General features: G+C 39.5%; 1 protein-coding gene across 7 annotated transcripts in view; it reads left to right on the forward strand.

Annotated features, from left to right (window-relative positions):
* PAK3 (p21 (RAC1) activated kinase 3) overlaps positions 1-16,397 on the forward strand; it is a 208,295-nt gene that overhangs the window by 163,388 nt on the left and 28,510 nt on the right. For all 7 annotated transcript variants that reach the window (XM_075940915.2, XM_014580107.4, XM_014580109.4 and 4 more), the window contains 4 exons: positions 2,284-2,321; positions 4,622-4,753; positions 7,219-7,381; positions 13,776-13,839. In XM_075940915.2, coding sequence (XP_075797030.1) covers positions 2,284-2,321; positions 4,622-4,753; positions 7,219-7,381; positions 13,776-13,839 — 397 coding nt within the window. The remainder of the gene's footprint in view (positions 1-2,283; positions 2,322-4,621; positions 4,754-7,218; positions 7,382-13,775; positions 13,840-16,397) is intronic.

Here is a 16,397-nt window from a genome sequence, read left to right on the forward strand (position 1 = left end):
TTCAGAGCAGAAGGGGAATGGGGGGGGGGGGGAAGGTAAATGTCTGTGAGCTAATGATATTAGAGGTGATAATTGGGGAAGCTATCTTTGTAATGGGTAAGATAATTAGATTGTTTATTCAGACTCAGGTGTAAAGTGTCGAATTTAAGCATGAATAACAGTTCAGAGGATTCTCTTTCAAGTGCAGTCTTAAAAGGCTTTTGAAGCAGGATGCAGGTAATTAAGTCATTGAGACAATGTCCTTTCTGGTTGAAATGGCAAGAAACTGTTTTTTCTTTGTGATCTTGTCTAATATCTGTTTTGTGGGCATTGATCTTTTGGCGAAGTGTCTGAGACATTTGTCCAACGGCTACATTTCTATCACTATCTGAAGATTGGGTAGTTAAAATGAAGCAGATAAGAATCAAAGTCAATTGATAGTATCATTCCTGACATAGAAGTCTACACAAAGAGTTGTTTGCACCTTCAACGAGTGTTAAGCTGATAGTGCTCCAACCACCCTTCATCAAGATTGAGTCCATTAGCATCTGAATTGAATTTGTGGATGAACTCTAATTCCAGTGTTTCTCTGTGTATCTGGCTAGTAGAACTGGTTTCTGAGGACAGCCACTTGAAGATCTTTTAAACAGTGATTTGATGAGGGGGCTCCAGCTCCCCAGAAGGAGCATGGCCTTAGGTGTAAGGGGGTGGGGCTGAGGGCAGTCAATCCTTAGCACCACTTGGACCATGGTGTTCCCCCTTCCCTGCTCATGGCACTCTGCTGACAATTGAAAGAGGCTAGAGGCTCCAGCCACCAGTGATGACACAGTGGCAGTGGCTGGGAGCTTGGGGCCCCTTTGAATTGCCAGCCCCCAGGGCAACTGCCTTTGTCTCTCTGCCAAAGGACAAATGGACACAAATCAGACATTAGGAATGGTCACACCCATAAACCTGTAAGGGAACACTTTAACCTACCTGGGCATTCAGTAATGGATTTGAAAATAGCCATCCTTCTACAAAAGAATTTCAAAAACCAGTTACAAAGGGAAGACAGCTGAACAGGAATTCATTTGCAAATTCAACACTATCAATTTAGGATTGAATAAGGATCTCAACTGGTTATAATGCATTACAAAGGCAATTTCCCTTCTCCGGATTTTCACATCTCCAGCTCAAATGCTGTAAATGAGCCACTTCCACTCTGATTTGATTAGCTTCATTAACACAAGCAACTTCTTCTATATATATATATATATATATACCCTTTCTTTTGTAACTTCCGGTCCAATTCATCTGACAAAGTGGTTATTACCCATGAAAGCTTATGCCCTAATAAAGCTGTTAGTTTCTAAGGTGCCACAGGACGACTCATCCTCTCTAGAAAGAAAACTGAATTACATCTTATGGAGTTGCTATTGTGTCTTCATAATAACGGGATGATCACAATATGAGGGGGATTATACTGTGACTTTCTTTTGGCAAAATTTTGATCTCAATAGAAAGAAACAAACATTCTCTTTCTCCAAGCAACTTTATCATAAGCCTGACTTCAAACTACCTTCCCTGTTGGGGTATGTCTAGACTACATGGCTCTGTCGACGGAGCCATGTAGATGAGTTTACTAGACATAGGAAAATGAACCGGCGATTTAAACAATTTAAATAATCGCTGCTTCATTTACATCAAAATGGCCGCCGCACTGTGCCGATCAGCTGTTTGGCAGCACAGCGGGGCAATCTGGACGCGCTGTGGTCAACAAGGGAAGACTTTGTCGATCGCTCGGGTAAGCCTCATTTCACGAGGCATGCTGGAGAGGTTGACAAAGGCTTCCCTTGTCGACCACTGTGTGTCCAGACTGCCCCGCTGTGCCGCCAAACAGCTGATTGGCACAGCACAGCGGTCATTTTGATGTAAATGAAGCAGCGATTATTTAAATCACCGCTTCATTTTCCTATGTCTAGTAAACTCATCTACATGGCTCCATCGATGGAGCCATGTAGTCTAGACATACCCTTGGTGAGCAACATGTGCTAAGTGAAGACAGACCATTTTCTCTCTCTTTTGAGTAGTAAAGGGTAGAGCGAAACATGGAAAGCAGACACTAAAGTAAAAGGTAGACATTGTAGTAAAGAAATAACCTCAGTCATTACACCATCTTGCAGTCATCTTTATGAAGTAACTGGTTTTGCTCAAGGGGTATTGTGAACGAAAGCTGATGAATTTGGTTTAACTTGTTCTTCTGGATTCCCCAGAACAAGCTCTGTTATGAAAAGCATCTAGCTAATCTCCCTTTGCATCTTTCAGATAAGAGTGCCCATGGATACATAGCAGCCCATCCTTCGGTAAGTGTAAAAACACCCCAGCTTTTTCATTTATGATGTTTGTGTAAGTGTGGTGGAGTAATCCAGGCACTTTGAATTTTCTGGTATTCAGAATACCAGTCTCTTCAACTGAAAGGAAGTCACACACAACATCTTTGCAGTAGTGGCATTTAGATGTCATTGGCTATTTTTAATTTTCTGTGTAATATCAGAGAGAGTAAAGTCTTGGTTTGTTGACAGAAAATTGTTTACCATTCCCAGCCCTTTATTGTTTCTATGATTAAGTACAATGTGTTATTCTAGCTTATAACTACACTTTAAGGTAGATTTTTCTATCTTGAAATAAAATCTCTTCTATTTTTTTTTGCTTTTGTACATCTATTATTGAACTAGATAGATGACTGATTACAAATAAGGTTAGAAATGATTCATAATTCACTGTAAAAATTTGTAAGAATGTTCTGAACATTGGTCCATTATAAATAATACTGGATTACTGTGGAATTCCTAAAGATGTATTTATGATGCCCGTATAAGTATTTACTGAATTTATCAGTATTAATATTAAATACTTAAATAATTAAATAGGCATTTGGCCTTTTTTAAAATTCGGTGACTCAATTTCACAGTTACGTTTATTAATGACAGCCAGTTCAAGTATCCTTACTAAAATAAATTTTTTGAAGAATATGACAATCACACAAGAACAAGTTTGAGTCCCCTGCTGACCCTGCACTCCTGGCAGCACTTTGCTTTTGAAATGTAGAAGAGCCCTCCCAGCAGAGTCTTGCTACATTTCAAAGGCGGAGGCGCCCTTATCATCTAATCAAATAGTCGATGCAAATTACATCAGAAATGGTTTGTTGTGGTCTGACATCTTATAAATGAGATTATTTTAATGGATGATTTTTTTTTAAATGTTGTTGTGTTATATCCCAAAGTGTGTAAAAGAGGAATACCGAACAGGAAACTTTACAGTCATGTGATATGCTGCAAATTAATATGAGCTCTTTCCTACCTACACTAAGAGAACTCCAAGTTCTAGCAAAGTTGCATGATATCATATAGTATATGGAGAATGTGCCTCTAACCCGGTGGTTGGGTTATGCAAGATATAATTCTAAAGTTTTGACACCTTTGTAACTTGTTTTACAGGTCACCGTTTTCAATAAAAGCAGTTGTACAATAAAATAGATTCTCAAGGGAGATGCAATATCACTGTATATGGGACCAATTAACTAAGGTGGTGGTCGGAATGATTTAGTGAAATGTCCTGCAAAATATAGGGGTTTAAACTGGAAGAGCCATACAATCTTTTCTGTCCCTTTTAACACTGGTACCATGTACTATCCTGAAGAGAAGTGGTCATCTCACAGGTTCCGCACCCTCCCCTTCTCCCACGCTCAGAGAGACCTGATAAGCATCTCTAGTTCGCTTAAGAACCTGCCTTGATAGCGATGTTCTTCTCTGTGTTCCTTTTCTTAAACCCCTTATAAAATTCCCTTAACCTTTTGCTAAATGTTTGATTGGACATTTCCCCCCCGTCTACTTTTCTTCGAGCAAATTCTAGTCATTAGTCCACATTTTATGTATAGTGGCTGAGCTTATGCTACTTGTAGCCCCATTAACTTTATACCACTGATTCACTGAAACCTGGTAAATAGCAGCAATGCTAAGCATTAAGCATTAGATGAAGATGACTGAGAAAGCATCTAAATAGGAAAAAAATAATATTACAATGTGTAAAATAATAAAAAAGAATAACTTTTTTTCTATAATACAGAATTTCCTGTTTGACTTAATGAAGGATCCTTTGATTCATTAATTAGTCTAACAAGGTAGACTTGTTAGCTTAATCATTTCTGCAGACATGTTGCCAAAGCAATTAACCACAAACTAGAGGTGATTTTCTAATTCCTGTATGTGTTCAAGTACTGTTCTCGGTTAAATTAGTCGTTCATTAAGTAAGTAAATACATTATTTATTTGCCTTTATTTAACTTAATTATTCTATTAAAGCTGCCCAGGGTACAATTTACTAGCCCAAACCAGTAAATTTGATAGTACCTTACCAAGACTGGCAATGAATAAATAAGAGGCAAAATTAAAAACACCAAAACGAATGAACCAAACAGTACATATATTTGTAATAATAAAAAAAAAACAGATTGCACCACATGCAACTAACAACTGAAGCATCTACAACTATATATAAATGTAAAATTCTCTTCTGTGTCTGAGTAGATATGCTGACAAGCCTCCTATGCTCTGTCTTTAAGCAATAAGTGAACAATCATTTATGCCACTGCCTTTTCTCCACAGAGCACAAAAACTGCATCAGAACCCCCTTTAGCTCCCCCAGTTTCAGAAGAAGAGGATGAAGATGATGATGAAGAAGAAGATGATAATGAACCTCCACCTGTTATTGCACCACGGCCTGAACATACAAAATCAGTAAGCCTGTTTGTAGCTTTGGTTACAGTTGTGATAGTATGGTATAGCGGAGAGAGATATCTGTTATAAAAGGAAGGTGCATAGGATTTCTTCAGAGTGAAGCGTTAGTGATAGAATCCTAACTATAGCTTTTAATTCCCATGAATCTGCAGAAACCAGGACATTCTGATTTGAGGCTTTTCATATAATCCTGAGGTTTTCCCATCATGCCAATAGGTATTATGAAACTCTGAATTCAGTTTTTATATGTGTGTATGTGTAATAAACGTGGATTTAGCCATGGTCAGTGGAGAGAGAGCTTATTGTGACAGTGCTAGCTTTCCTCCTTGCTTCCTGACTGAGAGAGAGAAGGAGAGAGAACAGATTGATGGGGTGATGAAATAAAGAGCAAATACAGACAGTGCAATTTCTTGTCTTCTAACAGGACAAAGCACTTGTCATATTAAAAGGCAGATGACATATACAAATGTTTTCCTAATGATGCTACTCCATGCAAGCAATTGCTGCCATTACTTTGGGACTGTTACACTGTTATGAGTGGGAGAAGTGATCTGTGAGGTTACAAATTGATGGAAGGAATTCCACAGGATAGTGACTCGATAAAGATGTGTTTCCCATCATGAAAATAATAAGGCCTGTTGTTATAATGGTGGGATCTGTTAAGTCTAAATACTCTGTGATGGTAGATGAAAATATAAACCAGTCCAAATCAGCCATATCCACTTCTACTGCATCTGCCGGATCAGTATGATTCATTGGAGCAGACATTGGCTTTGGTGATGTTTGTATCATGGTTGTTACTGAACTTTTGTGGAAACTGCTCCCATCAAGATCAAAACTTTGTAGATTTTCATGTCCTTGGTTCAGACTCCTAGATCATGAACTGAATAGGCTAAATTTCCTTTAGATCAGTGATCTCTGAGCTCAGTACCTACTTTCAGAGGTTCCAAAATCCACTGTGATAGCCTCCTTCAGAACTGCTGTCTGTAACATGAGACCAACATGGTTCCAGAAGCAAAAAAATAATAGCTGAATGGCATTACTTTTCTTTAAATGATTTTTTCTTCTTAAAGAAGAGCAAAAAAGCTTTCTGAATAACAGTAGCTGTCTTGCTTTTACATTAACTTGCTCTATTACAATAATAGATTGTGTTTATAAGGGTAGTAATAGAGATGTCGCCGTGTTAGTCTAGTGTAGCTGAAACAAAAAACAGGACTATGTAGCACTTTAAAGACTAACAAGATGGTTTATTAGGCAATGAGCTTTCGTGGGCCAGACCCACTTCCTCAGATCAAATTGTGGAAGAAAATAGGCACAACCATATATACCAAAGGGATACAATCAAAAAAATGTGAACACATATAAAAAGGAAAAATCAAATTTCAGAACATAGGGGGGATGAGGGCGGGGGAGGTAAATGTCTGTGAGCTAATGATATTAGAGGTGATAATTGGGGAAGCTATCAAACAGTATCATAAAAAAAAAACAGTTTCTTGCCATTTCAACCAGAAAGGGCATTGTCTTAACAACTTGATTACCCCTTCCCCCCTCAGTCTAGTCATACCCTGTATCTTCAGATTTAACTGACCTAAAACAAGCTTTTGTTACTAATTACTCCTGTTTGTTCTGCAGAGCCATCACAGGTTCTGGAGGCTGAGCTGGATACTCTTCTGCCTCATGTATCTTCAGTAGTATTTTTAGCTGAATTCCAAAAGAAATATATTTTAATTACAGATTGTCAAGAAATGCCCATTCCCTTTGGTGCCCCCATTGGCCAAACATGGCTATGCAGAGGCCTTCCTCAATTTCTCTTAAAATGACTACATTTCCCTTGCTCAAGGTCTAATTTATTAAAACTTAAGCAAAGTCTTTCAAAATAGAATTCAAAACCACAGTCTTTACCTCATTTTCGTCTGGGCCCAGCCTTCTCCCTGAGCTTCTGTTCTCTCTTTGAAGTTTCGTTCATTCACCCCCAATACCAAACTGGGCACACTCACTGTTCCTTAAATGTCTGTCTTCTTGCTCTCTCAGCACATCTTGCCTGCAGTTTGAGCCGAGGTCAGAAAGAGCCTAGCCTGATTCTCCATTCCCTAGCTATATATGTAAACTGACAATTTGAGTCTCTGAGACACAGAGCCTCACAATGTCATTTTTTACAGTCTCCCTTCAGAGTTTAATCAGACTATAAGCAAGTAAATGTTCCCCTCCAGGGCTTGAAACACAAAACTACAGCACCATGAACCTAAAAATGAAACCGATTTTAACTATGGATGAAACTGACTTCATTCGTTTTTATTGTCCATGTTTTGAGAAATGCACAAAGGAAACAAATGCGGGTGATAAAGGAACATGATTTTTTCTCAGTGTGGCATGTAAGTGGGCAGAGCCCCTATAAAGACTTATGTGCGAGATGAAAATCTGATGAGGATTTATTTTTCTGACCATAAAATAATTTTCTGTCACAGATCTATACTCGGTCTGTAATTGAACCCGTTGCTGCACCAGCACTAGTTAAAGAGGCTACAACCCCTCAGCCTGAGAACTCAAACACAAACACTTTGTACAGAAATACGGACCGGCAACGAAAAAAATCCAAGATGACAGATGAAGAGATCCTAGAAAAACTGAGTAAGTGTTTGCCCTTACCTCTTGTTTGATAAGGCATTGTCTACGTGTATCCCTTCAGTAGGCATGCAGAAGGAATATCCTTATTTTAGTGTTACTGGGACAACTGGACCTTTTTGTACACACTGCAATTGTGCTCTGTGGATGGGGAATAAAAGATGAAGGTAATCCATTCCTTCTGAGTGGGTTTTGTAATCTGTCAGAGAACATTTGTGGGTAAACTGAACACTGAGGCTTAGTAACCCTTGGTGTTCTGAGTCACCAGCAGGCATCTATTGGGTTGAGAAGGGAACACATACTACAGCTCTTTTAAAATGGTAGCAAGAGTTGCCAATGAATATCTCCTCCTCTCAAGGCACTATGTCTCTTTTGGGTTCACAGTGGCATAAAGACTCCAGTCCCTGCTGTTTTGGTAGTGCACCTCCTCTCCTTCCACCTCCAGTAGGGATGTTAAGTACCAATTAATTGGCTAGTCAAGTAGTCAATGAAATTTCCATCAACTACTCGATTAGTTAGTAAGGAAGGGCAGTGTCAGTGCTCACTTCCAGCTCGTGCCAGGTCTCAGAACAACCTCCCACTGGTGCTTTGCATTTTTAAAGGGAAGCCGGCAGGAGGAGGCACTGTCTGAGTCCCTGGTCCTGGGTTTCAGCACAAGCATCCCCTCCTTTTCCCCCTCACCCGCTTGCTGCTGCTCTGCTTTTTTTAAAAGGGAGTTTGGGCTGAAGTTTGTGCATTTTTAAACGGTGTTTGTGCTGAGACCTGGGAACAGGGATTCAGCCAGCGTCCTCTCCTGCCAGCTTCCCTTTAAAAATGCGGGGTGTGGGAGAGGCAGGGTGAGTGAGTGAGTAGTCGAAAGCACTACCCAATAAGCTCCTGCTTATCGTGTAGTCAGCTACTCCTTTACATCCTTAGCCGCTGCATGGCTAAATTCAATAAACTGTAGCATATGTAGGTATCCATAACATTTACAAGCCATTGTTGTTTCATATAAAGCTTTATTACACCCAGTTTGCAGACGTAGTGGTATAGAAGGGAGACCCTTATGACCCTATTTTCATTATCATACTGTGTTCTCTGGCGTTTATATATAACTGAGCATGAATTTGGCCTAGTAACTAAAACTATCCATCTAAGGCTGCAACCAGTGAAATGCAGTATCCGTGGCATGGAAAGCGTCAGCTGTTAATACAGAGCAGAACTACACTGGAGGTCTGTTCAGGCCTAATTTTAAAGCCTGACCCAAGGCCAGACCTAGCCCAAGAGCTTTGACTTGTTTTCACGCCAGACACATGTAGGGTGTTAGTGTTGCTTGGAGAGCTATGGGCCATTGGCCAAAGTTTTAGATATGGGAGGAGGAGAGGAATTGAGAAAAGAAGTGTGGAGGGAAAGAGGAGCAGGCAAATGATGGAGGGAATGGGCTGGGAAAGGGGAGAGAGGAGAGTAGGAAGGAAGAAAGAGGCAAAAATAGGACGTGGGATGAGGGCATCAGAACGTTGGAGCCACATGCATGCAGGTGTTAAAAATGTCTGGACTTAGCCCAAGAGTACCTATGCAATACTCAGCCTGATCCAAGACTTGTGGTTGGCTGCTGTCTGGTTGCTAGGTTCTATACTGTATATCAGTTTAAAACAGGAACTAATCCAGCTAAATCTGCATAGTATAATTACTCACATTTAGACCTTACTCAGTTTTATGCTTCACCTGAAATATGGAGCCTGCAGCTGCAGAATGGCCCCAAACACCATCCAAGGATGTTGGTTCTGTAATGAAGTGCAAAGAATGTGGCTGACTGAATACCCACTGTAACACCATCCTAAGTATTCCTTGGAAGTCTTCCGACCAGGCATCTTCTCAGCCTGTTTCTGCTCAGCTTGCACATTCTGTTGTGATCTCAACAAAATATGATAGTACTTCAGTCAGCATGTAATTCATAAGTAGAATCATACTCCTTTAAGATTCCTCCTGCCTTCTGGAAATCTCATGCTCTGAAAACTGTGTTCTGTTAAAATAGTGAGTTCCTTTTCTGTAAAGGTGCTCCATTCTTGAAGGACACAATTCATCTGAATGGGTGCTGGAATTAGGTTCTTTGTTCAGATATCCTGATGAGGATATTATCAAATCTAGATAGATAGAAAAGGCTGGAAGTTATAAAACCCTGAGGGGAGTGAGAGGGGAAGGGAGGGGAAAGCCTTTGAAAACTGCCTTTATACCATACCCAGTTTAGTTTTACTTTTTAACTTCATTAATTAAAAGTATATAGAAAAGTTGGTGCCAGTAATCTGGGGTAATTAGATGCTGATTAAAAATATTTGAGAACTGATTGCATTACATCTCTGCAAGCATCTCTCAGTAGCAAAGCATCAATACAACTGTGGTACCCTTTGCATATGTGAGATTTTACCACACTCAATTCCTAACCAAATAATTCTGTAATGAGTCTACCTGTGAGCTACCCCAAAAACAAACTGATCATGGTCCATGGATGTACACCAAGCCCTGGTAAGTCTCAATCAAAACAGGTTTACTCAGTCTCCTAAGTAAAATGACAGATCATTGCTACTTTCTTAGCAAATGGGTACTCATATTCCAAAAATAGGCTATTTCAGTCTATCCTCAAGTATAACTAGTTGATAAATAAATTGAGTGGGGAGTTCTAGATCTTTTTAAATATTTGACGTATAATCTTGAAGCCAACACCCTCCTGAATTGAGAAAAATGTATTCTTAAAATGAATAAAAGTTTGAGATAATCTGTAACGTGATGTTTTGCTATATAATTGTAGCCTCTTCTTCGGAGAGTGTGGTTCTTCTTTGACCAGGCAAATGTTACTGCCTGTACCTATGCTCAGTGTTCATCATTGCTAGTATTGACTAATGAAAATCTTTACAGTCTGATAACGAATCCTAAAGCTAAACCCTTAAATGTGTGAATGCATGGAAATATTTGCATATTCATTATGGTAAGTTTAGCCCATGGTATATCAAGCAAATCAAAGGAGGTGGCACATAATAGTTAACGAGAATTTGAAAAACTGCTGCACATACACATTTAAATAAAACAATACAATTTTTCTAATACTTGTTAAAGAGTATTTTACAGTCCAAATCGTTTGCTTCAATTGCACCAGAATTAAAGAGGGAGTAGTTAACCGGTCTGACAGTGCTGACACATTCTGTACATTCATATTTTCCTATGCACTTAATAATGCATAATAGTAATGTGTGTACCCACTGGCTGGGAGCAGCTGGAGGCCAGGGCGAGGATCCTGCTGAGCCAGGAGGGAAGAGAATGGGGTTACAGGGACAGCCACCCATGACAGGGTGCTTGGCCCTGCCAGCTGTGTGGCACTTGGCCCCACCAGCCAGGACAGCCACTCTCCATGGGGCAGCCGTTCTCCATGCAGTGCTTGGCCCTGCTGCTCTCCACATGGCACTTGGCCCTGCTGGCTGGGGCAGCTGCCCTTCACACAGTGCTTGGCCCCACTGGCCAGGGCACCCACTCTCCACATGGTGCTTGGCACTGTTAGACAGGGCTGCCGCTCTCCACATGGCCCTGCCTGCCAGGCCGTGTAGTGGTTGCCAAAGCTGGAACTGGGACCATGGTGAGGCTGCCCCAGAAGGGACAGCCTCACCACAGTCCCAGCCGCCAGTCACCCCACTCATCCTGCTGCTGCTGGGGAAGTGGGCAGGAAGGGAATTCTTTGGGAACCCCAGTGGGTGGGGCTAAATAAAAGCTGTGGACACAGCACGGCAGACATGGGTTTGCGGCCCGCTGCCAGTCTGCGGACTGACCATTGGGAACTGCTGGGGTAGGCAAGCTAACAGCCATGCTGGGCCTCTGGGCAAGTTGGTGGGAGGCCCACTCTGTGCTCCTGGAATGGGCAGGGCCTCAGACAGAATGGTCAGCCAGCCCTTCCCGCCACTTGGAGCACTCTGCATAGCACTCTAGCGATGATTTAAAGAGCTCGGTGCTCCAGGCGCCGCTGTTGCGGTAGTAGTAGCAGCAGCTGGGAGCCCTGCAGGCTCTTGCACTCTTTGTTGTCCCCCCCCCCCCATTAGCGGGTTTAGTTGTTACTTAGTCCTGCCTTGAAGCCAGGGGAATGCACTAGTTGACCTGTTGTGATCTCTTCCATATTGTTTCCATATTCCTCAGAAATCACTGCTCTATCATGGGAAGTATTTAATTACTTTCATTTCGCCCATCTGGGTGCCATTTTTATTATTTTATTTTAAACACGTTTACTGCATTTCTGTGAATCAGTGGGAAAGGGTTGGTAGGCTGGCAGAATGCAATCACTCTACCAACTTCAGAGAGCGGAGGTGGGACTGGAATCAATTGCATTTCAATACTGTCATTCTGTTTGTAGTTTGTTTTGAGAAAACCCATGGCATACTTGAAGTGAGGCCATTTCCCTTCAATTCATCAAGCATTTGTCAATGAGTGGCAATTATTGCATTTTCACCTAAGTGTAAACTAGTTAACATCTGCAAGGTCCCTGAAATGCTGCTTTCGATAAACGTTTGATGTGGAGACTGAAAGTAAAGAAAGAATAACTTGTGCTACGTCTTTGTAGGATGAGGCATATGAGAGCTGGTTGCTGTTCCTCCAGGCAGCAAGAACATATGTTGCGATCAGTAAGAAATCCTGGCTGGTAACTCATGATGCTCCTGATTGTAGGAGCAGTACAGCACCTGCCATAGCACATCCCAGTTCCCAACAGTTCCCTGTTAAGGATCTTGCCTTGTTCAGCAGGATTCCTTTATGAAAATGTACCCCAGATAATATCTGTGCTTCTCCCCATTGCACTTGGCCAGAGATGAGTTAATCAGATACCCATCCAAAAAGCAATGGGCTCTGTAGAAATACTGTAGACGAGAGAGAGAGAGAGAGAGAGAGAGAGAGAGAGAGAGAGAGAGAGTTCCAACTCAACTAGTTGTCCATCATTTGGAAGTACAGGCGTTTGTGTGTGTGTGTGTGTGTGTGTGTGTGTGTGTGTGTGTGTGTGTGTGTGTGTGTGTGTGTGTGTGTGTGTGTGTGTGTGTGTGTGAGAGAGAGAGAGAGAGAGAGAGAGAGAGAGTAAATTTCCAGGCAAATGCACACAAATCATTATCACATTCTAGACATTTTTCTCAATCAAGGAATAATATCCAAATATTGTAGCATTATACCCTGTAAAGTAAATCTTTAGTAGCCACTGAATATTTAGTTTTATAGCTTTCATCAATTTTTATGTTTTATCTATGGAAGTTTGTAGCAATGCTAAGTCTGTATTCTTTCGTTTGTGAGGGTTTATAAGGTTGTGGCTCCATTACTCAGTTTAAGCACACTTTCCCCACTTTTTCTGTTTGCTCCTGATTCAGCCCATTTACACTTCTGATCAAGCAAGAAACTATTGAATTATTAGCATTTTTTTTTCCAATGGGATTTGGGCTTCTAAACCACACGTTTTAAAAAAATCCCACCCTTAATGTATTCGCAACTTTCTAATAAATGCCAGTTGTTGCAACAATTATTCAGTAGAGGGCAGCACTCTGTCCATCATTGCTTGTGGAGATCAATTTATTTATAAACTTACCAGCACTTTATTAATGTAATAACTGTTTAAATAAATTAAAAGCTAGAGTCTGAAGAATACTGCTGCTCTTTTAAATCGTGGAAGATGTCTTCTCTTTTAGTCAGATTAGCATGTGTGCACACTGTAAAGTACCAAATAAAATGTTTGTTACTGAGACAAGTCAGACTGAAGACAAGCAGTGTTGCTGTTGTATAAATGAATTACACAAATGAAAGCTCTTTCACAACTAAGCCTATGTAATGAAGATTGTCGAAAGCCTGTAATTAAATACTTATGTTACCTGTTATTTTATTAAAAAGACAGTCTGTGGGAAAGGCTAAAACATTTAATCACTTTCTTCCTGGTCTCTACATGGCAACTGTATACAAATGTTGATTCCAAAAACCAAAGTTGGGTTTAATATATAAAAGTGCGAACCCCCCTATGGAATTATAAAGAGAGTATTTAGTTCTGAGGAAATTAGTACTCTTATGCTAGCTCTCATTAACATTTAAGCATATACTCATTTGCATATTTATTAATTCTTTAACTCATATCTGAATCTTAGGCAAGCTCTTCTCCACTGTTCGCATTCTTAGTTTTCTTTCTAGCTTCAGAGGCAAACAAGCTCTTCAGTGGATTAAAGAAAAATAGTGGATGCCACCTGAATTATTAAACTCCTACTCTTACTCTTACTGCTTATATGACCACATTGAACCTAAACGGCACATAATGGCAATACTGCCATGTAATAATGATTGATTTTTGACTTGCCGCAGTTTGTCATTGAAGAAGATATAAAACTCATTTTCAAGTGAGTTTCATTGTTCTTTTCTCTTTCAGGAAGTATTGTGAGTGTTGGTGACCCTAAGAAGAAATACACACGATTTGAAAAAATAGGTCAAGGGTAAGTAGAGTTGGAGTCATAATTATAAATGCGGGCCAAATACTTTGCTGACATTACTTCATTGAAGTCAAGGAAGTTATACTTTCAAATAATTTGTTTAGATTGTACTTGGTCAATATTTTCTTGTGACCAAGAGGAGTCATCAAAGACATTTTCATGTTTGGCTTGATAGCATACTACGGGGACATGGCAAACTTGTCATCCCTCAGATGTATGGTGTATTTCATCTGCTTTCATGGAAGAAGCCAATTTTTTTATGACCAGAATTATACAGACATACTAGAGAAACACACATTTACCCTGTTTTGCATGAAAATGCCATTTATCATTTTATCTGTTGGGTATTATTGTACAGCTGAGACATTAGTCAAAAATAATTTAGTTGAAAAGAATATTGCAGGAGTCAGGTTTAAAATCATGTACTTTGAGAACAAAAGCCCGAGGCTAAATAACCCTTATTTCCCAGCATAGATAATGAAAAGTAGGTACACAGAAATGCAATCTGTTCTAATGCACAGAATTCTCAATATTTGGCCATAAGATACATCATTTGCTAGTCATCAGAAACATGGTTTCTTCAAAGTGTTAGGTGTTTATCCAGAATGGAATCCCATGTATGCTTTATCATATTAGTAAGAGCAAAGTATTGATTTTGTGGAAATTCTCTGACCTGTAAAGTCCCAAATCCAATCACATGTAGATTAAGCACAAGGCATAGTCTCACCAGACCTGTGCATTACAAAGATAAGGTAATTACAATCTTGTGATGAGATAAACACACACTAGTATCATGTGTTACTGCAAGTTACTTTACCACAGCAACAAAATATTATTTTGAGAAGAATTAGACTTTTCATTTCTGATAACCATCATAAAATCTTATGGAAAACCATATGATTTTTTGCTGAAGTGGTACAATCAACTATGTATTATCATTGTAGAAGCAAATACCTTTTCAGGAGTCTAGAATAGGGTAAAACTTTAGTAACCATTATTCTAACAATGTTCTTATTTTGGGCTTTAAGAATTAGACTATTATGTGTTACTCACTTTTACTCAAAAGTTCGCACACAGCAATTTTATTAAAGAAATGAAGAGGGTGTTTCTTTAGTCAAAACTATGTAAATTTGGGGAAGAAGGAAGGAGGGGAGAGACACACGTTATAACCTTGCCTCAAAGTGGAAAGTTTTGCTGAAAACAGCAAGCAATGGACAAAAGAAAGATCTATATATTTAGGGAAACAGACCCATTTTTCTTTGCCCAAACAATAGGGAACAATGTTAAGACTTTAGCAAACACATTCTTCCTTTAAACAAAAGACGGGACTATGCAGCACTTTAAAGACTAACAAGATGGTTTATTAGGTGATGAGCTTTCATGGGCCAGACCCACTTCCTCAGATCAAATTGTGGAAGAAAATAGGCATGACACCAAAGGAATACAATAAAAAAAAGTGAACACATGTAAAATTGACAAATCATATTTTAGAACAGATTTTAGAATATGTGTTCACTTTTTTTGATTGTATCCCTTTGGTATATATGGTCGTGCTTATTTTCTTCCACAATTTGATCTGAGGATGTGGGTCTGGCCCACGAAAGCTCATCACCTAATAAACCATCTTGTTAGTCCTTAAAGTTCTGCATAGTTCTGTCTTTTGTTTCAGCAAGACCAGAGTAACATGGCTACATCTCTATTACTATTCCTTTAAGCAGGTCACTTTACCCTACAATTATAGTTAGAGCAAGACTGCAGTAGTTGTTAGGGAACTTTAAGGCACATAAATAGTGCTATTACCAAAATCAATTATTTTCATGGCAAACCTTTTGTTTCAAAATATGGATGTACAAACAAGTTTAGATAAAATAAGAACTATATTAAATTATTGCCCAAAATTCATCCTAAAATAGACCAGAACCATTTTGAACTCTTGTTAATTTTATGTATATAAGCACCCAACACCTGTCCCCTCACAATCTGTGTTACATGATGTTGCTGTTGTAAAGTCACACAGTTAGAAGTTCATCTAAAGAAGTGGGTTGTGCCCATGAAAGCTCATCATACCATCTACATTTTTTGTTAGTCTCTAATGTGCTGCAGGACTATTCGCTGTTTTTAAAGTTTTGTTCAATTAAAAGTTAAGAAATGACACTATTAAAGTTACTTATGTATTTGCATTATGACAATCTTTTATTAAACGATCTCATATTTCTTTTGCACAGTCTCCCCAGCCTCATTTGGTGTCATGTAGATAGCAAAAGGCACCCTTGACACGAGGGAGATCTGATTTCTCCCACTACTTTTCAAATCCCTACTTCCAAGTATGGACTTACAAGCGCTTCTCAATGAAACAGTAGTAGGAATTTTTAAATAGGCAAAACAATTTTCTTGAAAATGGCTGAACTTTCAAAAACATTTTTTTTTGCTGAAGTTTAAAAAACAGTAGCCTGAGACCAGCAATTCATATGGCAAATTTCAGCCAAAATGATTGAACTTTGTCAAAGTTAGAAGCACCTGGAAGCAGGAAATAGTGTCTTAGAATGCAGCCTTAACTATTG

Source organism: Pelodiscus sinensis, chromosome 13, assembly GCF_052426305.1.
Source record: "Pelodiscus sinensis isolate ZL-2025 chromosome 13, ASM5242630v1, whole genome shotgun sequence".
Classification (NCBI taxonomy): domain Eukaryota; kingdom Metazoa; phylum Chordata; order Testudines; family Trionychidae; genus Pelodiscus; species Pelodiscus sinensis.